This window comes from Megalobrama amblycephala, linkage group LG17 (genome assembly GCF_018812025.1).
Source record: "Megalobrama amblycephala isolate DHTTF-2021 linkage group LG17, ASM1881202v1, whole genome shotgun sequence".
NCBI classification, from domain to species: domain Eukaryota; kingdom Metazoa; phylum Chordata; class Actinopteri; order Cypriniformes; family Xenocyprididae; genus Megalobrama; species Megalobrama amblycephala.
In genome coordinates this window covers 41,100,137-41,127,302 of record NC_063060.1, presented here as the reverse complement: position 1 = coordinate 41,127,302, position 27,166 = coordinate 41,100,137, and the positions used below count along the sequence as shown (strand labels likewise).

The following is a 27,166-nucleotide window of genomic DNA, read 5'->3' as shown; positions in this document are numbered from 1 at the left end:
ACAGCTGATTCGACACACTGATTCATTATGCTCCGAAGCTTCCCGAAGCAGCATTTTGAAATCGGCCATCACTATATAAGTCGTTATTTATTTATTTTTTTTTGGCGCACCACAAATATTCTCGTCGCTTTATAATATTAATATTGAACCACTGTACTCACATGAACTGATTTAAATATATTTTTAGTACCTTTATGGATCCATTGCTCCCTATGGAGGCCTCACGGAGCTATCGGATTTAAACTAAAATATCTTAATTTGTGTTCTGAAGATTAACGAAAGTCTTACGGGTGTGGAATGACATGAGGGTAAGTAATAAATGACAGAATTTTAATTTTTGGGTGAAGTAACCCTTTAAGGGATAATATTATTGACTACAGTGGACTTTAATGTTAAATAGAGATCAGAAACACTCTTGGATGTGTGTCCTGAGGACTGAAGTTGAGAAACACTTCCATAAAGCATGGCATTTCATTACTGCTGTATTGTGAAAAATCCTTCAATTGGATCTGTCAAACCATTTAGGATGTATAATACAGTATGTGAATTAGTATGCATCCAGTGGCTTCTGTGGTTTTTAGTAGTCCAGTTGTTAATGTTAAGTGTTATGGCCTCTCTAGTTTCCCTCAAGCCACAGATAGCACCCTGCTAGAGAAGTTTAAGCAGCAGCACCAGGACAACGCGTTCTTTGTGCAGACCCCAGTGCGGGAACCAGCTTTTGTCATTCGGCATTTTGCTGGCAAGGTCAAATACCAGATAAAGGTAAAGGAACAGACCCTGAAACTAAACTTTCCCTTTGTACACAAACATTTGGAGTATAGTTGTGTTACAAATGATGTGTCTATGGTGGGAAAACAATACTGAGAAGCGTTTGTGATGTTGCTGCCCTGTAGGACTTCAGAGAGAAGAACACAGACCACATGAGGCCAGATATTGTTGCGTTGCTTCGCAGTAGTGAGTGCAGTTACCTACGCCAGCTGATCGGGGCTAATCCAGTGGCTGTGTTCAGATGGGGCATCCTCCGGGCCACCATACGCACACTGGCCGTGTTTAACGAGGCAGGACGCAACTGGGCGGAAAAACATCCAAGTAACGATCTACTAACACATTTTTACTTACAGCTTACAGAAGCGGATTAGCATTGATTTAACGTGTTTGTTTTCCTATCAGATCAGGTCAGGCGCTACTCCAGACTTTCTCTAGGGGAAATGAGGAGACCCAGCACTGTGGTAGAGAGGCTGAAGAGGTAAATGGACTGGATCAGTTCCTGTAGGCGTATGACGTCTTGATGGAACAATGGATTCATGCCAAATGAAAGTGTTTGTTTTAAGTTTGATCCATACAAATGGCAGTTCAAGTGCTTAAAATTGCAATTCAATCTCTACAGCCAGAAGTCTTTGATTGAATTTTCCTTTGATCGGTCTGAGGAGGGTCCACTCGAAGCATTTGAGGACATTTTTGCAACATTTGAAAATAAGAAGTAAGTTTACCATCACTCGAGGATCTTGGGTTCTTCTCTATTTGATGATGATTTCCTTCTGTGGATTAAGAATCTAACTGCATGTACTTTCTGTGAAATGGGTGATTGAGCTGACTTATTCCAGCTGTTTACTACCTATTGTTTTTGTTTTATCTCTTTTCTAAACTTTTTCTGATTTGGGGTTGGGTTGAATCAGGGAATTGCATGCCAAAGTTCTCCACTCCCTAAAGCAGTATGGAGGTGAAGTTCCTCAAAAGCTGCGTCTGTCCACAATTTCTGTGAGGAAGTCTCGTCTCTTCACTCAGTGAGTGGGCCGCGTGTTCTGTGACCATCTGTCTGTGGCGGTGCTACTGCTCTCTGTTTCCGCTTGTGCAATTTAATTGGGGAAAAAATCAAATGGGATATTCTGCTGTTTTTATTTTTTTATACCAAATCTTCATTGTAATCAAATTCTAATTATATGCTGCTACATTCTAGGAAGAACAGGCCAAACAGACACAAGCAGCTAATTCCTAAGGTAAATTCATGCATTGGTCCTGGTTTTTACTAAGGCTGTTTTATAGTTTTATACTTGAATTCAGCAGTGATGCCTTAAAGGATTAGTCCACTTTCAAATAATATTTTCCTGATAATTTACTCACCCCCATGTCATCCAAGATGTTCATGTCTTTCTTTCTTCAGTCGAAAAGAAATGAAGGTTTTTGATGAAAACATTCCAGGATTTTTCTCCTTATAGTGGACTTCAATGGGCACCAACAGGTTGAAGGTCAAAATTACAGTTTCAGTGCAGCTTCAAAGTTTACGCTGTATGTCGTATGCCTTCCCTATTCTACTTACGGAAAAAAACGGAACTGGCACAGTGTTCCTTCCGTAAGTTGAATAGGGAAGGTGCAGGACATACTGCATAAGCTTTTTGAAGAATACGGAAATGCGGTTTTGGCGGAAGCAGGTGCAAGCCGATCATTTGTTATGATATATAAAGCATATACATTTACATTTTTTTTTTCAAAAATGACAGATCGTTTCGCTAGATAGACCTCGTCTGGTATCATTTAAAGCTCTTTGAAGCTGCACTGAAACTGTAATTTTGACCTTCAACTGTTTGGTGTCCATTGAAGTCCACTATAAGGAGAATAATCCTGGCATGTTTTCATTAAAAACCTTAATTTCTTTTCGACTGAAGAAAGAAAGACATGAACATCTTGGATGACATGGGGGTGAGTAAATTATAAGGAAAATATTATTTGAAAGTGAACTAATCCTTTAAATTTGATCAAAAGTGACAGTAACGACTTTTACATTGTTACAAAACTTACTGTGTCAAATAAACTCTGTAACACAACTATATTTCTCCACATATGTTTGTGACATTTAGCACTTTTACAGCATTTCTGGCTAACAAATAATATATTCATTAATCAAAAATATATAAAATCTCTCAAGTGACAAGTTCTTCATAATAAAAAATCTTCAATTTCATCACAAAATCTATTTACAAAAGAAGGAGGTGGTGGTCGTAAATGAACACTCATTCTATAACAAAAGTATTTGGTTCAATAGGAGTTATATACTCAGTCCAGAAATAAACAAATATATCTTTCTGAAAATTCACACAAAATGTAATTTTCTTCATATTAAATATACTTTTTAAAACATCAATCCAATCTTGTTTTTGTGGAGGGTTAGGTTTATACCAGCATCTAGTTATAGTTTTTTTTTTTTGCTTGAAGCAAGAATTATTCTATACATATATTTGTCCCTCCTTTCCTGGAAAACCATTGACACATTGCCCAAATTCAGTACCTCAAAACTGAAAAAACTGATGTGCCTAGAATCTTTTCCAAAAAATTTTGCCGTAAAATTTAAAAATATTTTTCAATATTTGAAAATGTTGTTAACGTAATAAGAAGTTAGAATGTAATAATAAATGTTTCTTGAGTATCAAATAAGCATAGCAGAATGATTTCTGAAGGATCATGTGACACTGAAGACTGGAGTCACAGGAATAAATTAAATTTTTTTTTAAATATATTAAAATAGAAAACATTTGATTCAAGTTTTATGGAATCATGAGAAACAAATTTACTTCAGGTATATCCAAAATTTGACTGGTAATATACATTGCAAAAGCTCCCAAAACGTGTTTAGGGTCAAGCATATCAGAGACTTGGGCATTTTTTGACTTGGTCCAATGAGTAACCAGCAAGCAATGCCCCAGCAACATGCTAGCAAACATTGAGCAACTCCCTGTCAACTACCCAGAAAACCCTAGCATCAAGGTGGCGATTTGTACATGAGTGAGACCCACTTCAGAAAATGTAAAAAAAAAATTATATTTTCTGTTGTGCATTGTATCTGTATTAGTTCTTCATTTATTATATTTTAAAACGAGCGATTGCATTAAATGTTATTCTTTTCTATGCAGAATCTCATAGATTCACAGTCTCTGAAGTTCATCATGGGCCTCACGCAGCACAACCGGGCGACCAGGTCCCTGCTCCATCTTCACACCAAGAAGAAACCTCCGAGCATCAGCGCTCAGTTCCAGGTTCAGTATTATTATTATTATCGTAGTGTGGAGAGCATAAGCTCCTTCATCATAGGGCTCAGCATTGGTTCGTTCCATCTCTGTGTGAAAGCCTCTTTTGTGGTAAATGAGATAAAAGGCTCAAAGCCCCTGAGCTGTGAGGTGGTTTTTGATATGATTTACAGAGGTGTAATGGATGCTGATGGACAAATCAATGAGTCACATGATTTCATATCTAATACTGTCCAGGCATCTCTAAGCAAGCTGTTGGAAACCCTGAGGAAAGCAGAACCGTTCTTTGTCCGCTGTATCAGATCTAATGGTGATAAGGTATGGTGGAGAGCTGTCGTAAGTTTTGTGATGAATCTATTATGTGTTATGGATCATTGTTCTTTTATAAATGTTTATGAATGTGTTTACAGAGGGAAATGCACTTTGATGATGCTCTGGTCCTTCAGCAGTTGAGGTACACAGGCATGCTTCAAACGGTTCGGATTAGGAGATCCGGGTATGGAGCCAAATTCACCTTCAAGGTAATATAACATTTTTAAATTAATTAATTAATTTAAATTTAAATTAATAATTATTAATTAGGACTGTCAATTTAATAGATAAATGGATAAATAGTGAGGTAAATAACCCATTTAGATCATGCCCCCTGACCCTTACATACATTGCCTAATGAGGAATATAATTTTAACTTTTAAATAAATAAAAAACTTTATTACAAAATGGATTGCTGTGGACTGTATGCCAGTAATATGCATATATTGATTTTTTTTAATGTCTATTTAATGCTTTACTAGTCTGCAAAAACAAAGCTCTTAATGTCATCCTCATTTGAAGAAGCTTTCTCAGCAGATGTTGATATTTTTAGAGATTAATTTGACTCCCTAATAAGTCTGTCATACCCAGTGTTGGGGAAAGTTACTTGGAAAAGTAATGCATTACAGTATTGCATTACCCCCTTAAAAAGTAATTAAATACATTACATTTTAATACAAATATACATTACATTTTAAGAAAAAGTAATGTGTTACAATAATTTTGCATTACTTTTTCTCACCTGGGCTGGGCTTGTTTTTTTTTTTTTAGGGCTGTCAATCGATTAAATATTTTAATTTAATTAATTACATACTCTGTGATTAATTAATCTAAATTAATCGCATACATAATTTTTGCTGTGAAAGTATTAAATATTTCAATTAAATTTTTCCTGGGTCAAAAATGGTCTTTGGTGGTGACAGACATGGTCATCCACACAAACAGTAAAAAGTGCCCTACCCACGTGATCTGCGAGCCCGATACTGACAATAAAGCACCCGTCACTCTCACTGTAATTCTTTCTTGCCCTCTTTGCAAAAAAAAAAAAAAAAGTGATTTATAGCTTTGTAAGAGAAGATGCTTTTTTGCTAAACCTGAAAAGTATTAAAAACTAGCATTTAGAAGTTATATTAACTAATAATATAATTTTCTACCATATACAATTGAAGTACACACAAAGGTAAATAAAAGTATGTTCCCAAATGGCTTTCATTATTTGCTTTATACAGACATTTCTAATGGTTTAATCTTACGTTGTCACTGCAGGAGTTTACAGATCAGTTCAGAGTGCTGCTGCCAAAGGAAATATCAACACCTCAGGAGGCTATCACTAACCTGCTGATGAAAATGGGATTGCCCAGCTCCAGTTTTCAGATTGGCCGAACCAAGGTTTATTTCAATTTCACTCTTCACTGAAGAAATACCCACAATCTGCATTTTGTCATTCAGATAATTTTTCCAACTTTCCATATTTGACCACTCATCTGTGTTCACAGGTGTTTTTGAAAGAATCAGAGAGACAAACACTTCAGGAAGCCCTTCATAAAGAGGTGATGCGGCGCATCATCATCCTGCAGAGATGGTTCCGTGCCTGTCTGATGAGGAAACAATACCTGCGTGAGAGGAAAGGAATTATAACCATACAGGTACCATCATTTGGTTGGCTGGGGACACAATCTTAAATAACCTCGCCTGAAAACAATCAACCAGATCAACAGTGCATCTCAGTTCTAATTATAATTTGACATATGCCTTTTTTTGTCAGCTGAACCTCTATAACCTAGATATTACTTGCTTCCTTTCACAAGTTTCAAGTAATGTTTTAACCTTTAAATAATTTATTTTGAGAGAAATTAATAATTTATTGAGGAAGGACACATTAAATTGATAAAAAAAATCTTACAAATGATCTCTTTCAAATAAATGCTGTTGGGTCATTCCGTGTCAGTTTTCAGTTTCAGTTTCAGTTTAATTTATTTATATAGCACATTTAAAACGACAGAGTCAACCAAAGTGCTGCACAGAGAAATAAAATTATACTATTATCAAAAAATAAAACAATCACAAAGAGTATACAACACTAAAAACACACTGAATACAGTAGTTACTCCAGTCCATAAGCCTTTTTAAAAAGATGTGTCTTAAGTAGAGATTTAAAAACCGGTACAGAAGTGGCTGATCTCAAGCTAAAAGGCAAGTTATTCCACAACTGGGGTGCAGCCACTGAAAATGCACGGTGTCATCAACCAAACTTTGAAAACTTCCCCAGCTCAAATTTTTGATTTTGTTAATATTTTTTTCTGTTCAAAGACAAACATAAATAGTAACGAAAACCAAAAAACAATGGTTCTTGACCACTTAAAATGGGTAAAATTCAACAATTTGCACATGGAGTCACATTGGGGATCTATGGGACTGAACTACGTAGGGCCTTAAAAATGAAGATTTCAAAAGAAAAGTTTATTGAGAATGAGAATCTAGAAGGATATTATGATATCTTGAATACTTTTAGAGTTACAGGCATGTGAACTTTGGAAACAGAGTATTTTTGGCACTCAGGTATGTTTGTGTAATTGAGATGATAGAAAAACACAAGATACATTTCTAGTTTCAACATTGTTTGTTCTTCAGATATTCCTCTTTAAAAGAAAACAAAGTATCAGCTGTGTGCAAAGTGACCCACATTTGGTTTTTGACCACTGAAAATGTGTTCATTTTACCAATTTACTCATGGAGCCGCAGTAAGATCTCCATATCTCTGGGGATTGAACCATCGAGGGCCTTTAAAATGAAGATACCAAAATCAAAGTTTAAGAACCAGAATCTAAAAGTATATTGAGATATCTTTAATACTTCTTGAGTTACAGGCATGCAAACTTGAGGCAAAAAAAACAAGAAGTGCTTTTTACCATTTTTGAACAGTCACTGTTGGCATATAATGAAACAAAGATTGCTAAAGTCAACAGATTTCACTAATAGATCTACCAATCTCTGTGTAAAAATAAAATAACGATGCTGCCATCTTTCTAAAGTCATTTTTACACCCCTCTAATTTGTCATTTTGACCCCCTTCTACAAAATAGTGTATTACGCAGTAAATATACATCTGTGACATTTAATACTTTGGCTTTCATCACTATTTTTGTTTGTCTTTAAACAGAAAAAATATTAACAAAATGAAAAATTTGAGCCGGGGACCTCTGGTTGAGTTGACAAAACTATTAATCAGTTTTCAACATTGATAATAATAATAATAAATGTTTCTTGAGCACAAAATCTGCATATTATCTATTAGCTTTGTTGTGAGGCTATATTGACTGAAGGATCAGGTAACATTGAAGACTGGAGTAATAATTGCTGATTCATGGAGTTATTAGTTTTGCCATCACCGAATTAAATTACATTGTAAAATATATTAAAATTGAAAAGAGTTATTTTAAATTGTAATCACGTTTCACCATATTACCGCTTTTAGTGTATTTTTCATCAAATCAATGCAGCCTTGACGAGCATAAGTGACTTCTTTCAAAACTTTTCAAAAAAAGGTCTTTCTCTTCCTTATAAACAAACTAAAAATATTTAAGACTACTATTACACAGATGTTCCAACAACATATTCTCATTTTATGTAATGCTATTATACATTATTGCTTTTGTGAACCATCCTGACCCTCAAAGGGTTTGTGAACTTGGTTGGAAAAAATGATCATGTACCTGAACAGAGTTTCCTTTTTCATCCCTCAGCGATCGTGGCGTTTTTTGCGTGAGACATACAGAGGCAGAGCAGCTGCTGTGATTCAGGCTACATGGCGAATGTCCAAGCAGAGAGCAGAGTATTTGAAGCAGAGAGAAAAACTCAAAGCGGAGGCGTAAGTCCAAGTTACCTTTAGGTGTTTTTACTTAGGTAAAACAATATTAATCATTTTGATTGTTCTTTCAGATCTCAAACAAAACTGGGCGATTTGAACAAGACTGAGGAGAAAAAGCCAAGTCAGCCAAAGCCACTGCCTGACAATTCTCGCACCCCTGAACGAAAGAAGGTGGAGGATCCGAGTCTGCAGTTAAACACCGACACCAAGCCTAAGGTTACAATAGAACCAACTCCTAGAATCACAAAGCAACTTAGCGTCAACCAACCTGCTCAAGATGATAAAGGCAAGATTGGCATTAAAGCAAGACAACCATCTCCTTCAGGCCTCCCTCGGCCTGTGTCACTTCCACTTAACATGAGCCAAAGTGCTTCTGATGAGACTCAAAATCCTGTACAACTACAACGCCACAACAGGACATCCAGGTTGAAGGAGAAGCCTGAGAAATGGAAGGAGAGGAGCAGTGAAGCACAGTTGGAGAACATCAGTGCTGAGTTACTACGACTTCAAAGCCAGAGGAAATTGCGTTTAGGGTAAGTTTTGATCATTTTTTTAAAGTAAAGACTCATTTTATGTTGTTTTTTCTTTATTAGGCAACTCTCTGGAATACTTGATTCTGATTGGTCAAATATTTTAGCATAAAATTACCACTAAATTGTATATTTGACTTTTGTACCTGAAAATTTAATCAGTTTTTAATGTTATTTTTTAAGCAGCCATGTAATATTTTCAGTCAGTTGGTCATTATCACACATTTTAACCATGCCAGAGTTTATTTTGCAGTAATGACTGGCTGGTAGTGCATTATCCCTTATTTATTTGCTACCATTTCCAGGAAATGTGGCGTTTCTCAGTCCCTGGATAATGTGTCCAGGATGAGTTCTTCAGAGTCAGACAGCTCCGCCTCATCCAAAAATGAGGTACTGTTAAAAACTAGTTATGGTCTTTCTGTTACATGAAAAATGTTAATGCTAACATTATTACCGTTTCAAATGTTTGGGGTCAGTAAGATTTATTGAATTTTTATTTATTTTTTTATTTTTTTATTTTAAGACATTTATTTAGTGAGGGCACATTAAATCGAATAAAAGTGACAGTAAAGACATTTATAATGTTACAAAAGATTTCTATTTCAAATAATTGCTTTTCTTTTAATCCTGAAAAAAAGTATCATGTTTTTCACATTAATATTAAGCAGCACTGTTGTCAACATTGATGATAATAATAAGAAAATGTTTATCAAGCACCAAATCAGCATATTAGAATGATTTTGAATGATCATGTGACACTGAAGACCGGATTAATGATGCTAAAAATTCAGCTTTGATGACAGGAATAAATTAAAATATATTAAAATGGAAAACAGTTATTTTAAATTGTAATAATATTTCACAATATTACCATTTTATTGTATTTTTGATCAAATAAATGAGCAGAAGAGATTTTAAACATTAAAAAAATCTTACAGATCCCAAACATTTAAATCAAGAGAATTTCATAGATTATTTTACAGTGTTTATGGATAACGATCAGCAGGTACAGGTTACTCTTTTTTTTCCCCCTACCTAAACCGGTTCACATATCATAGGTTATGGTTCACGGCCGTAAGCGCTTCAGACACAAGCGCCGGCTAGCACGTCCCCGCAGCGGGATGAAGTTGGATTATTCGGATCTAAGCGACACAGAGTACTGGAGTTTTCCCCTACCTCCCATAAGCCCGTCCACTCCCAACCAGTCTGGTATCCACGGGGTACTGGAGACTGTGGTAAAAAAACTGACCCAGTTACAAAGAGACCATAAAAGCTGCTGTGGGCCTTGCTTTTGCACGCACCAGCTAACGCAACATAAGAATCAACAGTAGATGCTGTATATGTGGATCGTTTCAGAGTCTTTGTCTTTAGAAACCAGACTGATCCTGTACTTGGATGTTTCTCACTGAAAGCTGGTTTCTGACCTTTTTTGTATCATTTGACACCGTACACGAACACTGAGGCCGTTGCTAGTTGTGCTAATGAGTGAATTTAGTAGATAAATGTACGAAGAATAATGTTGTGGTTGTTAGGTTTCACATATGTTTTTAAATGTTTGACTCTATATACCTAAAACTGCCCAATGCTTTTGATGTTTGTCTGGCTTAAAGGCACATTATGTAAGATTTTAGGATTAAAATATCCAAAAATCACTAGAACAGTGTTATATATTTTGTTGACTTGTGTACTTACATTATCCCAAAAGTTTCCAAGAATGTTTAAATCCAGAGAAATAAGCAATTTAATGTCCGTGCATCGCCTATCAATGACATCATACCCACGTTACCCTTGATTTTCTCATTTTATTTTGTAGAAACCATGGAAACATCAAAGACGGTTTAATATATTATGTTTTATTAGACAGGTGAGCAACTGTTTGGATGCATTCATTGACAGAAAACTAATCATGTTATAATGCTGAACACATTTAGTCTTATTGTTTAAATCTCGTTTTCTTGATTTAATCGCCATGTTTTATCATGCCTAATATCGATCTATCTTACTGCAGTGTGAAACAAGTGTCTCATAGCAGCTGCCGAGCGAACGCACAGAGTAGCATTATAACAACTTTCAACACACAAATGTATCTAAAATGATAAACAGAGCTGCGTTACCTCACATACACATGACAGGAAGAAGCGGAAGCGCTCGTCTGCGGCATAATAAAAGCTCTCGGGCCGTGTGTCGCGCTCGTCTCTCATTAGCAAACGCTCCAGCGGCCTCGTTCTGCTTTAACAGCTTTCAGCCACAACCTGCTTCATACTACAGTAATGTTAATAAATCTTTAATACATTAGCTCATCCATTAATATGAGTCCCATCGGATTCTTTTCCACCGGCTGTCGACATGAAGACAACACCTCCCATGATTCTGCGAAATCAAGGCGTCATCAAGCTACGCCTTTGTTTTGAATAAGCGACCTCTAGTGGTGAAAAATTACATATTGTGCCTTTTAAACAATTTATATCGTTATATAAGGGATTTAATCATCTTTTATAATACTAATTGGGTCTTAAATAATATTATATTCTAGAAAGTAATAATCATAATCACATTTTATTTTATATTAACTTTTTTTGTAACATTCACTTCCTCAAAATTGGCTCTAAGCTTTAACAGCCCCAGTATCTGTTTTTGTAAAGTTTTAATTTCTTATTTATTTACTTTTAAACCAGAGAGAATGATCTCACAATAGTGGATACTGTGGCTCTGAAGAGCTTAGCTAACTAATTTAACAGTAATTGTCAGGTTTTTTTCAGGATTAACAAGACAATAATTTTTTCAGCAATCTGAAATATTTCTAAAACACGTAGCAAAAAAGGTCAACATGGATTTTGGGATTCAGTGTGGGAGGTTTAATGTTGGTGATGGCACAAATTGGAGGAAATAAGCCCAATCATTCTCAGTGAACATTATTTTCACACAACATTCTTTGCTAAATGGTTGTCAGCTCATCTTGTTGCATCCGCTTGAATGTGGTCTTGCTTTTTCTGAGCTGTCTGTGGTTGGTTTGCTAATATGAATGCATGTGGGGACTATGGGTAACAAAGTGTCATATGCTGTAAAAACTTATTCTTATGTGTAGTTTTGATTGGAGTGATTGTCAAAGTTCAGGATTTGGCTGAATGAACCACCTCGTTATTTTTTTCTGCAGTCTCATGATAATCATTTTCAGTCTCTAACTTGTTTTGGTCTTTCAGATCCAGTCACCTGTTGAAGCCGATGGGTGCATCAGTATGAAAGGAAGAACGCCAAGTGAGGAAGTAATTGCAATGCCCAGCACACCAGAAAGGTGATTAGTCCTGTTATCTCGCTGTTCTTACCTGGAACATCACTAATGTGATTTTGGTTTTTAACAGATTTTAATATTTTATCAATTTTCTGTTTATAGGCGGGGATTCCTAAAATATTTTAAGAAGCGTCTGACACCCCAGGATGGGAATACTACTATGGCAAAGACACTGGCAGAAAAAGAGGAGCTAGGTTGTATTATACACCCAGACCTTCTTTAATTCATTTATTGATTTATCTGTCTATTATTTCCAGTTGCAATGACTCTCCTCCTCTTTTTCTCTCATTTACCTTTGTTTCTTCGGACCAAAAGCCAGTGGCTCTCACTCGAATTCTCCACGTGCCAAAAACTCAGCCACTTATCCTGGACCCCGTCGCAACCCCACCATTAAAATTAGCCGAGCTACTCGCGTTCAGGAACAGTGGAATGCTTCGCTGGACAGAGAGATCACCGATACCAATGAACTTCGCCACCTGGATGAGTTCTTGGGAAATCAGGTTTGTGTTGATGTTTATTTTCTTCCACTTTTGTAAAGGCATTTTTTTAATTCCAAAGATGGATTCAAGTGTTTCCAGTAGTTCCTTTTTGTTGATAGTCATATCTTATCAATTTTGTAAGTATGTAATCTGTTGGTGTGATGTTAAATCCAGATGAACGATCTAAGCACCCGCACAAAGGAACTCTCAGAGACGGAAAAAATCTTCTTCTCAGCCACCACGCAGTTCAGAGACACCATCAAAAGCATGTACTCCATCTCAGTAAGTTCATCTGTGCTCATCTCTGACCTTACCCTCATCATAGTTTCACAGATGCAGTAGATATTAAGCACTGAAAGTTTTTTTTCTTCTTCTTCTTTTCGGCAAATGTTTGAAATGATCCGTTTCCTGCTCCCAAAAGAATCCCAATATCGGCTATAAGATCCTGATGTCAGGTTACCAATCAAAGGTAGCCAATCTCGCAGGGCTGAAGAAAGCGTCTGAGGTGCCGCTGGTGGTAAATCTTTTCCAATCAGTTCTGGATGGATTTATCAGGGGGGAGCTCAAACGACTGGAGACAGAGCCTTGTAAGGTAACTGGAGAAGCTTAACACTTATGGACATTTTTGTCCTCAGTTTTTTTTTTTTTTTTTTTATCATTTTGCCTCTGTTAATGCCAACTACGTAAATTTTGGCACAGGTGTGCATTTATTTTATTTTATTTTTTATTTTCTATTTTACACTAGTAGCAAAATAGTTCCTCTCAGGACCTTAACCCCTTAACTGTCACCCCCCATTTTTAAACCTAGACATAAAAGTGCACTATCCGAACTTGAATTGTTATAATTCATGAACACTTTTGAATACAGACATAAGGTTGGTCTCTTTTTAAAGAAGACAATCAGCAGATTATTGTGGCTGTGAAATAATTTCAAAACATGAAAGTATAAAAAAGTTATACAAGTTTAAATTTACTGTAAAGAAAATGTACTGTACTATTTTTATTATATTTTATATAAAATAAATATTTTACAAAATAGTTTTTAATCCAAAATTGCTATAAAATTATAAGTTAAGTTGTGTTCCAAATTTGAAGTTGATATTAAAAAAATTGAGGTTCCTACGCAATTTTGTTTAGGCGTTATACCAAAAAAAGCCACCAGGTGACACCCAAACTCCATTGAATTATGTTGATGCATTTTTCTGTCACAAATGCATAAATTTCTCTTTCAATATTACTTCTATAACAAAATAATCACCAAATATGGAATCTTGAGACTCAGACCTTTCCAACGATATGTATTTTGTCAAGATTATAAAAAGTTTTGATTCTAAAAGACCGTAATATAACACCCCGCACTTAGGGGGAGGAGACCGCTAAAAGATTTTGCGGTACAATTTCCATGGTAACGCAATGTCTGATTTCAAAATGGTTTTCACAGGATGAATTTTGAGGTTTCAAATGATATATAATTTATGATTATTACTTAAATATTTTATAGGGACAAAGGCAACAAAAAATAATTTTTGTGAAAAAGGTCAGAACTCCTATTACGATGTATAGTTTTAAGGGGCACTCCTGTCATAAATTAATCTTTTACTGTTACTACATAATTTGTAACAAACAACAGTGGTCAAATATCTATTTAGAAGTCTTAGACCTTTCCAACGATATATAATTTGTCATGATTAGATTAGATTTTAATTGTAATAAAGTGAAGTAAACTTAGGCGTCCTGTATACGGGACGGTGACAGCTAAGGGGTTAAGGACAAAAATGTCCCCCTTAAAACCCATTCAATTTTTAATCCCAGGGCCATTTAACTATAAAATGGTGCAGTCTTTGTTAATAGGCTTTCACTCTGTTGACAAGGCTTCAAAATTTTACATTTTACAATTTTTTTTTTTTTTTTACCAGATGGTGCCATTTTTCTCGGGTTTGGCCTATAAAGCAAATACTTGTTTATTGCTGTTTTTTAGATAAATTATGTAGCTATAATTCTGTGGGTGTGTTGGTATGGATGTCACAATGTGGTTTGTATGTATGTATGTAATAAAAAAATTGAGTTTTGCTGGGATCTAATGGGGAAAATTTTGTCCTTCGCCTAATATAAAAATCTTACTGAAAGCTCATTTTTTGAGATATCAACCTCAAATTTGGAACATAACTTGTTTAGATTTATGGCTTTGATTTTCTAGCAGTTTTTGAGTTCAACATGTTTTATAAAATATATATTTTATATAAAATATTGCTCTTAAGTCTAGACTTAAGACCTATTTTTATTCCCTAGCCTTTCCCGATTTATTAAATTATGGATTAGTGATTGTTTTCTTTGTTCATTTTATTTTATTTCATTTATATTTTATTGTATTTCATGATTGTTTTGTACAGCACTTTGGTCAGTGTAAGCTGAAGTTAAATGTGTTCTATAAATAAAAATTTACTTACTAAATTTACATAAATAATTTTCATAAATGTAACCTCTATAACTTTTTTTTGGTTTTACTTTTTAAACTTTTTTTTAGTTTCTTCAACAATAATCTGACAAGGGTCAAGGGACCTATGTGTAACTTTGTTTAATTAATGCTCAAGGGTTCATTTGCACAGAAGCTTAATTGTGCTCCAATATATATTTTTAAATGAAAGGAAAGTTATCACCAGACCCTCCAGGAATCTGGGCCTGCAGAAATCCAATTCCCACTGTTTACAAAATATACCTAATTGCATATGAAAGCTTGTACCATATTGAAATCTATTTCACATAATTCTGTTAAGTTTCTTATACTCACCAAGGCTACAATTATTTGATCAAAAATGGAGTAAAAATTTTAATATTGTGAAATTAATTAAACTATTTTAAAATGTAAATTTAATATGTTATTCTTCTAATAGCAAACATTTTCAGTGGCATTTACTGCAGTCTTCAACGGTTAAACGGTAGTGTTAGAAAATGTGGCCCAAGCTGTTAGATTTCCTGTGAACCTAGTTATCAGTTATCTTTGAATTTAACTTGCGTGTCCCTTTGTCTAATTTTCAGGTTAAGGAAAGGAATAGAAGAAAATCTAAAAGAGATGCATATGTAAGTTATTTTCATGACATAAAGACATGTTTAAATTTATAATATATGATGTGAAAATATTTATCGCACCTCTTTCAAAACAACACATTTTTTACTCTCTCTGTTAGCCTAACAGCCCACTGGGTCACTTGTTTAGCACATACCAGGTGACCATTATGCAATCATGTGACCAGTGCAGCTCATACATATGGGGAATGGAAAAGGCCTTCATGTGCAGCTGTAAGTATCCACCATCCCTTTCCCTGACCAATGCAAATTGACAAGGATTCTGAGGTACTTTATGCTGTGCTTTCTGTTGCAGCTTGTAAGATGGTCTGTCACAAGAAGTGTATGAGCAAGATAACAGTAAAGTGCACAGCTCAATGTGCCAGGAAGGTGAGCAGTATTACTGTATCACATGCTATATACTCACAGGGAAAATTCTGCCATCATCTACACAACCTCACTAACATAGTGATTGTTTAATTTGTATCTGTAATGATAGATGTGTTGGATCATATTATTATAGTTTATTTGTATGTTTCCATTCTTCAGAAAGAGGGTGAGCACACGCTCCACTTTGGTGTTCCTGTCTGCGCCATGGCCCGCACAACTGACTGTGTTCCCTTCGTCATGGAGAAGATGCTGGTACATGTCGAAATGAATGGACTGTACACAGAGGGCATCTACCGAAAGTCCGGCTCAGCCTGCCGAGCCAAAGAGCTTCATCACATACTAGAGAAAGGTAAAAGTGTGATTTGATTGCTCTTAAAAACCTCATTATCAGAAATTACAGGCTGCTTTTTTAAAATAAGGCCCTGTTTACTCCTGGCATTAAGATTTGAAGTATTAAGATTTGTTTCATTCGATCGGATCACAAGTGGATGACGCTAAATATAGGTGTAAACGGGGTCTAAAACATTTTGAGCTTGTCCACTTTCGACCACTTCCAGAGGTAGTGCAAAATGCATTAGACCGGATTTCTTTCATAGTGTAAACGCTCATGTAGTCGAATGCCTTCAAACAGCCACAAAAGTCCGCCTACTGACCTAATGCATAAACATTATGGGAAGTGCGCTAGCCAGATGGGTGCATTCATATGTAAATTGAGCAAGCTTATTTTCTCCATTAAACCGAAAGATCTGAAAAACCCCATACATTAACCCTACCCTCGAAGAAATCAGGACGGAATCGGTTGAAAGTAGACAAAAGAGACGAATTAAAACACCAGGTGTAAACGGGTATGTGTCTCCCTCGTCTACTTGTGATCTGATCGTCCAAATGCCATCTTAAAGGTGCCCTAGAATCAAAAATTGAATTTACCTTGGCATAGTTGAATAACAAGAGTTCAGTACATGGAAATGACATACAGTGAGTCTCAAACTCCATTGTTTCCTCCTTCTTATATAAATCTCATTCGTTTAAAAGACCTCTGAAGAACAGGCGAATCTCAACATAACACAGACTGTTATGTAACAGTCGGGATCATTAATATGTACGCCCCCAATATTTGCATATGCCAGCTCATGTTCAAGGCATTAGACAAGGGCAGCCAGTATTAACATCTGGATCTGTGCACAGCTGAATCAACAGACTAGGTAAGCAAGCAAGAACAATAGCGAAAAATGGCAGATGGAGCGATAATAACTGACATGATCCATGATATCATGATATTTTTAGTGATTTGTAAATTGTCTTTCTAAATGTTTCGTTAGCATGTTGCTAATGTACTGTTAAATGTGGTTAAAGTTACCATCCTTTCTTACTGTATTCACGGAGACAAGAGAGCCGTCGCTATTTTCATTTTTAAACACTTGCAGTCTGTATAATGCATAAACACAACTTCATTCTTTATAAATCTCTCCAACAGTGTGTAATGTTAGCTTTAGCCACGGAGCAAAACCTCAAACTCGTTCAGAATCAAATGTAAACATCCAAATAAATACTATACTCACATGATCCGATGCATGCATACAGATCCATGATGGATAAAGATCCATTTGAGGGTTATATTAGCTGTGTGAACTTTGTAAATGCACTGTATTATAGTCGAGAGCTCGGGGGGGCAGGGAGTGCGCGATTTAAAGGGGCCGCGCGCTGAATCGGTGCATAATTAATGATGCCCCAAAATAGGCAGTTAAAAAAATTAATTAAAAAAAATCTATGGGGTATTTTGAGCCGAAACTTCACAGACACATTCAGGGGACGCCTTATGCTGTGTTCACACCAAACGCGAATAGAGCGTCTGGCGCGAATGATTTCAATGTTAAGTCAATGTAAAGACGCGTTTACGCGCATCTGGAGGTCTCGCGGCGCGAATGAGGCGTTTAGCGCGGCGCGGAAGACGCGAATTCGCCTCATTCGCGCGTCTAGTTCGCGCGAATGACGCGAATTGAGCGTTTCACGCGATACGCGCGTTACGCGCGAATGGTGCTTTTTGTGCATTTAGCGTTTGACGCGAATTCGCGTCTGACGCCCGAGTTGAAAAATTTGAACTTTGGCGTAAATTCGCGCCGCGTTAACCAATCAGGAGCCTGCTTGCTGCTGTGGCGGCAGGCCCGCCCGGAGTCACTCATTCAAAATGGAGGAATGACTGATATTATCAGTGAGCAGTCACCCAGAGATTTATGACACAAGTTCATACTTCAGACAGGAATAAAAAGGACCTCGCTTGGAAGTGTCGGTGAGGAGATTGGGCTACCTGGTAAGTTGTAAATACACATTTCACTTTTGAGTCACATACACGTTTAGCGACCCGCAGCCTTCCCGCGATGCTGACCTCTACGCCGCTGTTCTGCTCTCCAGAGCAAATACAAAGCGGTAGCTCTCTCGATGAATGCACGATCAACATCAGCCATCTTGCAAACAGACAACCGCCTAGCACTTGCCCCTCCCACAAGAAGCGGATTTCGCCTCGGACGCGCGTCAATTTAGCTTCAAACGCTTGTTTTTTACGCGCGTCTATTTCGCTCTAGACGCGCGAATGTATTCAAAATGTTCAAGCGGCAAACTAGACGCGAATTTTACGCTCTATTCGCGTTTGGTGTGAATGCAGCATTAGACTTATATTACATCTTGTAAAAACTGGTTCTAGGGCACCTTTAATACCAGGTGTAAACAGGGCCTAAAAGTTTTAGACCTTTGTCGTGTACTTTACTGTTGACTTAAATCTCTTTTCCCCAGCTTCACAGACAAGGCTTAAGCTAGTTCCAGACTAAAATGCATGTTTGAGCTGTTTTAACTGAAAGCAACTTAAGCATATCTTAAAATATGTCACTGCCATGTTTTGTCTCAGCAATGTTTTATTCTTCTAGGGCATGTTTATGAAAAGTACTTAAATGCCTTGTCTGTGAAAACGGGCCTTAAAATCTTTTAAATCTCATTTAAAATAACTGCTTGACTTTTTTTGAATTGAAGGTTTTTTGTTTTTCCCCTCAGATCCGCAGACTGCCTGTCTTGACAATTACCCCATCCACACCATCACCGGCCTGGTCAAACAGTGGTTACGAGAACTGCCCGATCCACTTATGACTTACAGCCTCTACAATGACTTCCTGTATGCTGCAGGTAGGTTTTTGACCACATGCAATTTTGGGTGTGAAGTCTATAACACTTATGCCACATATGTTAAAAAGAAGGCATGTGTTTTTTTCCCCCTCCAGATTTGCCAGAATCATCAGAGCGTTTGCGTGCCATCTACCGAAAGTTAGATGAACTACCTCCCTCAAACTTCTCTACTCTCGAAAGGCTTATTTTTCATCTTGTGAAGTAAGGAACTATTGCATATGACTGGGCTGAATATTAAAACATCCTGTGCATTGCTTCACCTCTTGCCAAATTTCTTTTTATGTTCAGAGTGGCAAAAGAGGAAGCTCACAATCGAATGTCAGCCAGTGCTCTGGCAATCGTGTTTGCACCTTGCATTCTACGCTGCCCCGATTCTTCTGACCCTCTGCTGAGTATGAAAGATATAAACAAGACCACTCTGTGAGAATCATTTTGGTTTATTTGCCTTCCTTGTTTATGACAAGCCTGTTTGTCTGGTTTGACTTGATACTGGTGGTTGATGATAAAGATGTTAATGTCATTATTCTAGGCAAACAACTTACTTTGACTACATTGCCTCATATATGAACCATATGGTTAACATTTATGTGCAGATGTGTGGAGATTTTGATTAATGAGCAATCAAAGCGCTATAATCAGAAAATGGAAGAAATTCAGCAGTTGGAAAATGCAGAAGCGATGGCCATTAAACAGCTCAAGCTCAGGAGACAGAACACGGTAAGAGAAGCTTCACATACTAGGCTGCAAAATACTACTATTGCAAAGATTTAAAAAAAGAAAGAAATCGGTAACACTTTACAATCTCATTTGTTAAAATTAGTTAGTATTAACTAACATGAACTAACAATGAGCAATACATTTGTTACTGTATTTATTAATCTTTGTGAATATTAGTTAATTGTTTGTTCATGTTAGTTCACATTGTATTCATTAATGTTACCAAATACAACTTTTTATTTTAAAGGTGCCGTAGAACGTTCTTTCACAAGATGTAATATAAGTCTAAGGTGTCCCCTGAATGTGTCTGTGAAGTTTCAGCTCAAAATACCCCATAGATTTTTTTTTATTAATTTTTTTAACTGCCTATTTTGGGGCATCATTAACTATGCACCAATTCAGCGCGCGGCCCCTTTAAATCTCGAGCTCCCTGCCGCCCCCAGCTGTCGACTATAATACAGTGTATAAACAAAGTTCACACAGCTAATATAACCCTCAATTGGATCTTTACAAAATGTTTGTCATGCATACTGCATGTATGCGTCAGATCATGTGAGTATAGTATTTATTTGGATATTTACATTTGATTCTGAACGAGTTTGATAGTGCTCCGTGGCTAACGGCTAATGCTACACTGTTGGAGAGATTTATAAAGAATGAAGTTGTGTTTATGAATTATACAGACTGCAAGTGTTTAAAAATGAAAATAGCGACGGCTCTCTTGTCTCCGTGAATACAGTAAGAAACGATGGTAACTTTAACCACATTTAACAGTACATTAGCAACATGTTAACAAAACATTTAGAAAGACAATTTACAAATATCACTAAAAATATCATGATATCATGGATCATGTTATTATTAGTTATTATTGCTCCATCTGCAATTATTATTGCAGATGGATTATTGCAATAATAGTTATTATTGCTCCATCTGCCATTTTTCGCTATTGTTCTTGCTTGCTTACCTAGTCTGATGATTCAGCTGTGCACAGATCCAGATGTTAATACTGGCTGCCCTTGTGTAATGCCTTGAACATGAGCTGGCATATGCAAATATCGGGGGCGCACATATTAATGATCCCGACTGTTACATAACAGTCGGTGTTATGTTGAGATTCGCCTGTTCTTCGGAGGTCTTTTAAACAAATGAGATTTATATAAGAAGGAGGAAACAATGATGTTTGAAACTCAATGTATGTCTTTTCCATGTACTGAACTCTTGTTATTCAACTATGCCAAGGTAAATTTTACCTTGAAAATTTTTGATTCCTTTAATAATGTATTAGTAAATGTTAAACTAAGATTAATAAATGCTGTAGAAGTATTGTTAATTCTTAGTTTATGTTAACTAATGAAACCTTATTGTAAAGTGTTACCAAGAAAAATTTGGCCTTTAGTTAGCAAGGACACATTAAATCAAAAGTGACAGTAAAGATGTTACAAAATGTTAAATGTGACAAAAGATTCTTTTACAAATAAATGCTGTTCTTTGGAACTTTCTATTCATCAAAGAATCTTGAAACAATGTTTCACGGTTTCCACAAAAATATTAAGCAGCACAACTGTTGACAACATTGACAATAATAAGAAATGTTTCTTGAGCAGCAAATCAGCATATTAGAATGATTTCTGAAGGATCATGTGACACTGAAGACTGGAGTAATGATGCTGAAAATTCAGCTTTAAATTACCTTTTAAATAGCAATACGATTTCACAATACTTCTGTCTTTACTGTATTTTTGATCAAATAAACGCAGCCTTGGTGAGCAGAAACATTTACAAATCTTACCAACCTCAAACTTTTAAATGGTAACCCTAGTCAAAAAGTAATATATTTAAAATACATTTACTTCATACTAAGTATAGTTTAAATCTATTAACATATTTACTGACATATCGCTTGAGACTTATACTGATTTAAAAATTATAATAAACTTTATTTCGAGTACTACTTGTGCACAATGAACATTTATTAATATTAAGCCTAAAATGTGTTTTAATGTCACTATATGTAAGGATTGCATGATCTTTGAATAAAATCCACTAAGTATAACACTTTAGCACAATCAAACATACTTTAGTATATGTTTAGTATATACGTCTCAGCACTACTTCTAGACAATTAAAGTGCATTAAGTACAAAATTAGTTGTTCCAATTTAGCAGAATTTTAAGTATACCAGTTTAGTATACCAATTGCAGGGTATTTTTAATAAGTACATAATATGTAAATGTATTTGAAGTATACTTAGCACAAAATAAATGTATTTCAAATGCATTTTAGTATATTCATTTTTCATTAGTGAATGTACATAAGAGATCAAACTTAAGGAACAGTTGTAAAATAAGCATTATTGCATCAGCATCATGACAGTTATGGTTCCTTTTGGGTCAATCCAGCGTGCTGAACCCCTACTATTAACTTTTAACTTCAGTGTAGATGTCAGGGAATGTATTTTCTAGTGGAAAGATGATACTAAATGATCTGATTTAATAAAATATTTTTTTCATGAAATATTGTGCAATTAATACTTTTTTTTTTTTAAAGCAATAAACCAATCAAGGCTTTTCTGAATATCATCATAGCTGTAGGCGTTTCAAACACATCGTGCCTTACTGTATTCATAACCGAGCAAAGCCTCTCGAACCTCATTGCTTAAATGTATGTGCCATTTCTAGTCTAATATTTAGCCCCTCTGGTATATGAGTTTGCAAAGTGCTTCTCTTGGCTCTCATTTTATATGATTTCATGATCTCACTTTCCATTAGATATATGAGCGGCCAAAATTTGATCCAGATACCTCCTCAATGGACGGAGCCGAGCTTGAAATGGAAAAGAACCTGCTGGAGCGGATCAAATCCATTAAGAAAGAAAAGTGAGTTGAGAAATGCATGTTTAACATTTTATTTTTTCATCAACAATTTTTCATTGTCTTCTAGCACAGATTTAAGTTGTATCATTTCACGTGTGCATTCTGATTTTATGCGTTCAGTCTTCAGTAACTTTTGTCCAGGGGCACAGAATACGTTTATTCTGATGTGAAGAATTATCAGCACCTCTAACTGTACTGTCTGTGGTTTAGGAACGAGTTGGCCTTCAGACTGCCCGAGTTTGACCAAGATAGCTCTGATGCTGAGAACATGGACTCCGCATCATTGGTCAGCTCTGAGAGTCTGCTAGAAGATCATGTGAGTTTGGACTCGGAAGGTCAGTACTGAGGTACAGAAAGTTTTAATTACATTACGCTTGGATGCCCCGCATGCTCTGTGTCAAAGAGGGCTTGGATTCGCTGCTCTTGTGGTGAGCTGGTTATTGTGCTTGTTGTTATTTAACCTGCTGTTTCACTAACCACGGGTTTGCTCTGCTGCTTTTATATCAAATATTAGAATGCTTGTCTTAGTGCTGTCGATAGATTTAAGAAGAATTAACTAATTAAGCTCACGTTTTTCTGTAACTATTTGCAAGTTTTTAATATTTTTATATTTATAATAATTTCAGCTATTCTTGAAATTAATGTAGAAACTTAAAAGACAGTATATTTCAAATATTTGTTTAATGGCATCTTTTTATGAATGAAGGCCAGTATCACTGATACTAATACTGCTACTGATGTCTCTATGAAATATGAAAAAATAATAATTATAGTAGTGCTGTCAAATGATTCATTGTGATTAATCACATCCAAAATATTTATGTATATATATAAAAACACACAAATACATGTTTTTATATATATGTAGTACATACATATATTATGTAAACACAAACCTTTATTTTGGATGCGATTAATTGCGATTAGTTGTTTGACAGCACTAAATTATAGACATTCAACATTAAAGTATAACTAAAAAACTAAACTATCAATTTCAACATTTATTAGGCTTTAATAGGCTATTGTTCTTGCTTGCTTACCTGATTCAGCTGTGCACAGATCCAGACGTTAATATTGACTGCCCTTGTCTAATGCCTTGAACATGAGCTGGCATATGCAAATATTGGGGGCGTACATATTAATGATCCCGACTGTTACGTAACAGTCGGTGTTATGTTGAGATTCGCCTGTTCTTCGGAGGTCTTTTAAACAAATGAGATTTATATAAGAGGAGGAAATAATGGAGTTTGAGACTCAACGTATGTCTTTTCCATGTACTGAACTCTTGTTATTCAACTATGCCAAGGTAAATTCAATTTTTGATTCTAGGGCACCTTTAATGACAGACATCATAGCAACTGGTTTATTAGGCTGCTGTCACTTTAAGAGCTGCCGCTGCAGAACATGACGCGGATCTCATTTACTTACAACTCTTTAAGTTCATTTAAGATGTTATTTATCTCATTTTAAGACTGCTCTTATGACGATACTCGACAAAACCACCATTTTGGCATAATTTTGTGCGTTATTGTTTGTTCAAGCGTTAAAGAACTTGATACTGGCGTGCATCTTTCTGTGCACATAAGTACTTGTTTGTCTGTTTAAAAGCATTTGTGTGAAATAAGAGTGTGATCATCATATAATGTAACGCTAGCCAAATTATGATGGTGTAGTGACAAATTGCCCCCCCCCATCGATCCCATTGATTCAAACTGCTTTTAATAGGTACTCTCTTTAGCGCCTGTTTACAATTCCTACAAAATCATGTTATGTTAAATGCTGTTTCAACTACATTATAATGACCATTTTTGTCTGTATTAGTTAGCTTATGTACTAGCATAGCATACAGATACCAATTAGCCTGATAGTTTAATTCATACACGCATTTGCACATCTTAATTATGTTAAATTAAGTGTTAAATGTGCAAATATTTCAGTTATAAATCAACAAATTAATGATGTTCAATTATTCACTAAATAGACTATTATAATTATTATGTATTAATTAACAGTTAATCAAGTGTAATAAATTACGTTCAGTTGGTTTTATTATGCACTAATTTGTTTTCTTACACATTATACAGTAGGCTATATGGGTATTTTAAATTAATATCATTCATATATACTTAGGATAATCATTAACTGACAGTTTGGGGAGACCCGATTTCAAGGGAGGACCGGATTTGTCATCACAACGGGAAAAAAAACGGATGCTCCGTTAAATATTTTTAATGCATTAAACTGAAAAAATAATCGTATGCATACATTAATGTTAATTTTTCCCATCCCTAGTTTGTATATTTAGTTATTACGTGATATTTGCATATATTTAGTCTCCAGTGGCTAATCCAAGGCATCTCTTTCAGCGAACACTGCTTTGAAGAGCTCCAAGCCAGAGAATTCTGCTAAACCTCCAACCCATGATCCCAAACCAGGGAGCAAACAGCCTGCTGAGGACCACAACCAAATCCGATCCGCCTCACGCCGTGATGGAGTCCAGTCCATGTGTGTCATCCAGAGCCCAGACGTCTCAGAATCCCTCGACACCTCCGTTTCTGCAAGTAATCAGGGCAAGAGACGATTTTCAGACCTTGATATTCCTTTTATAGATGACGATGATTGACATTAGGTAACAACAAAAAGAAAATGGCCATATTTGTCTTTCCTGCAACTGTTCAAGCAACAGTCAGTATCCCATTTCTGGTCATATCAACACTCAATTTGTTTTAAGGAATAAATCAAATGCTGGATTCATGCATGCTATCTTAGACACCTGTTGTCATATTGTGTTCATAGCATGCATTTGTAACACGTCTAATGATTTTTTTAACTTTAAAGCCATTATTACTTTGTATCATGTCTTGCTTTATTTAATCATTCCTTATAAACTTGGCAACATTTTGGTAGTTTAAAATATTTTATTAATAGCTTTTTTTTCTTTTTTTGTCTAATGTAAGTTTTTCTATGGACCACATTGGAGTGGACTGGGCCTATGTTATTGTTTTTAGAGGAGTCATACTGTAGTTCTTTATTCTTATCACAAACAAGGAACTGTAGAGAACCGTTATCTTCGTTAATGGATTGCTCCATTAATTGTTTTCTGTGAAATATCTGTATGTGGTGTAAATAGTTCTGAAAAACAGTGCTTTCTCAATGAAATCAAATCTGATGAGTCTCCTTTATATGTGAATATTTTTATATTGTCAAAATCTTTTTTTTCTTTTTTTTTTTTTGTTTTGAGGAGATTTGAAGATGTTGGAAATCATACCATCGCTGTTCTTGCATGCATGTGTGAAATGCTGGATAATTTTTATTTTTAAAAATGCAGTTATTGAATCTATAAAAACTGATCACCCAACAACTGTGGAGGTTTTAATCAAATTGTGATCTTTTGAATCAATATTATTGAATTGTAATATTATTTTCTGCAGGGTACCTGACCACTCAGGAATCTCTGGTAATGAGTAAGCAGACAGTGCTGCCAAAGATGCATTATCTACAGATACAGATCTGAGACCAACATTAAATGCATACACCAAAAATAAATGGCAATCGAAATGGGATCAGTGCTTAAACAACAAATTACGAGATTGATGTTGGGGCAAAACATATATATTTCCTTTCAATAATCGCTGGGATCAAGTCATTTACACACTATGCTGGATATGACACTCAAAGCTTATACATTTTTACTACCAGGAGAAAATTGTGAATCCTCTGTCCATTAAACATATTTTTCTGGACTGTAATACTTCTAACCCTTTGAGAAACTTGTTTAAAGGTGCAATATGTAAAATTTATGTCTGCTAGAGGTCGCTAGAAGCCTAGCAAAGGCGTAGCTTGATGACGGCAAGTTTGAGCGCAGAATCTTGGGACGTGGTCCCTCAACAGCTGGTGCAAAAGAATAGGGATAGGACTCGAAGAAATCATGTTCATGGATGATATTATTAACAATACTGTAGTATGAAGCAGAGCAGGAGCGAGTGTTGTGGAGCTGAACGAGGAGCTGGAGCGATTGATCAACAAACGCCTCACGAGCAGCGGGACTTTTATTATGACACAGTCGCCGGCGCCGCTTCCGCTTTTCCGGTCATGAGTATGAGGTAACGCAGCTCCGTTTATCATATTAGAGACATTTGAGAGTGTTGTAAATGGTGTTATAACCTTACTCTGTGCGTTCATTTGGCGGCTGCTGTGAGACACTGTTACACACTGCAGTAAGATAGATCGATTTTAGAATATCATATTAAATATTGGATGGCTTGTGTTGATAAATGTCATGCAATTAATTTTAAAACGTATTGTATGATGGAGAAAATTCTGTATTACTGTTACTAAAAATAAAGCTGCATCTGATTATGCTATATTAGCTAAATCACAAAATAGTGTTTTTCTCTGAGGCATGGTAAAGCATGGTACGCACAGTTGTTCCCTTGTCTATTAAAACATGTAA

At 35.8% G+C, this 27,166-nt stretch overlaps 1 protein-coding gene across 5 annotated transcripts in view; it reads left to right on the top strand.

The window, feature by feature from the left end:
• myo9b (myosin IXb) overlaps positions 1–26,074 on the top strand; it is a 46,915-nt gene extending 20,841 nt beyond the window's left edge. The window contains exons 12-42 of one of the 5 annotated variants that reach the window (XM_048162200.1): positions 621–762; positions 894–1,089; positions 1,171–1,246; positions 1,388–1,480; positions 1,677–1,784; positions 1,958–1,997; positions 3,906–4,028; positions 4,257–4,337; positions 4,430–4,540; positions 5,598–5,720; positions 5,828–5,977; positions 8,075–8,199; positions 8,271–8,732; positions 9,035–9,119; positions 9,788–9,964; positions 11,930–12,021; positions 12,121–12,212; positions 12,334–12,518; positions 12,672–12,779; positions 12,919–13,089; positions 15,534–15,575; positions 15,683–15,794; positions 15,877–15,950; positions 16,110–16,299; positions 18,993–19,121; positions 19,217–19,322; positions 19,410–19,541; positions 19,715–19,838; positions 22,610–22,716; positions 22,924–23,048; positions 25,080–26,074. In XM_048162200.1, coding sequence (XP_048018157.1) covers positions 621–762; positions 894–1,089; positions 1,171–1,246; positions 1,388–1,480; positions 1,677–1,784; positions 1,958–1,997; positions 3,906–4,028; positions 4,257–4,337; positions 4,430–4,540; positions 5,598–5,720; positions 5,828–5,977; positions 8,075–8,199; positions 8,271–8,732; positions 9,035–9,119; positions 9,788–9,964; positions 11,930–12,021; positions 12,121–12,212; positions 12,334–12,518; positions 12,672–12,779; positions 12,919–13,089; positions 15,534–15,575; positions 15,683–15,794; positions 15,877–15,950; positions 16,110–16,299; positions 18,993–19,121; positions 19,217–19,322; positions 19,410–19,541; positions 19,715–19,838; positions 22,610–22,716; positions 22,924–23,048; positions 25,080–25,336 — 4,138 coding nt within the window. In that variant the 3' untranslated portion in view covers positions 25,337–26,074. Of the gene's footprint in view, positions 1–620; positions 763–893; positions 1,090–1,170; positions 1,247–1,387; positions 1,481–1,676; positions 1,785–1,957; positions 1,998–3,905; positions 4,029–4,256; positions 4,338–4,429; positions 4,541–5,597; positions 5,721–5,827; positions 5,978–8,074; positions 8,200–8,270; positions 8,733–9,034; positions 9,120–9,787; positions 9,965–10,542; positions 10,594–11,929; positions 12,022–12,120; positions 12,213–12,333; positions 12,519–12,671; positions 12,780–12,918; positions 13,090–15,533; positions 15,576–15,682; positions 15,795–15,876; positions 15,951–16,109; positions 16,300–18,992; positions 19,122–19,216; positions 19,323–19,409; positions 19,542–19,714; positions 19,839–22,609; positions 22,717–22,923; positions 23,061–25,079 lie in introns of all 5 variants that reach the window. The other 4 variants (XM_048162202.1, XM_048162204.1, XM_048162201.1 and 1 more) reach the window with 4 other exon arrangements.
• Positions 26,075–27,166: the final 1,092 nt, after the last annotated feature.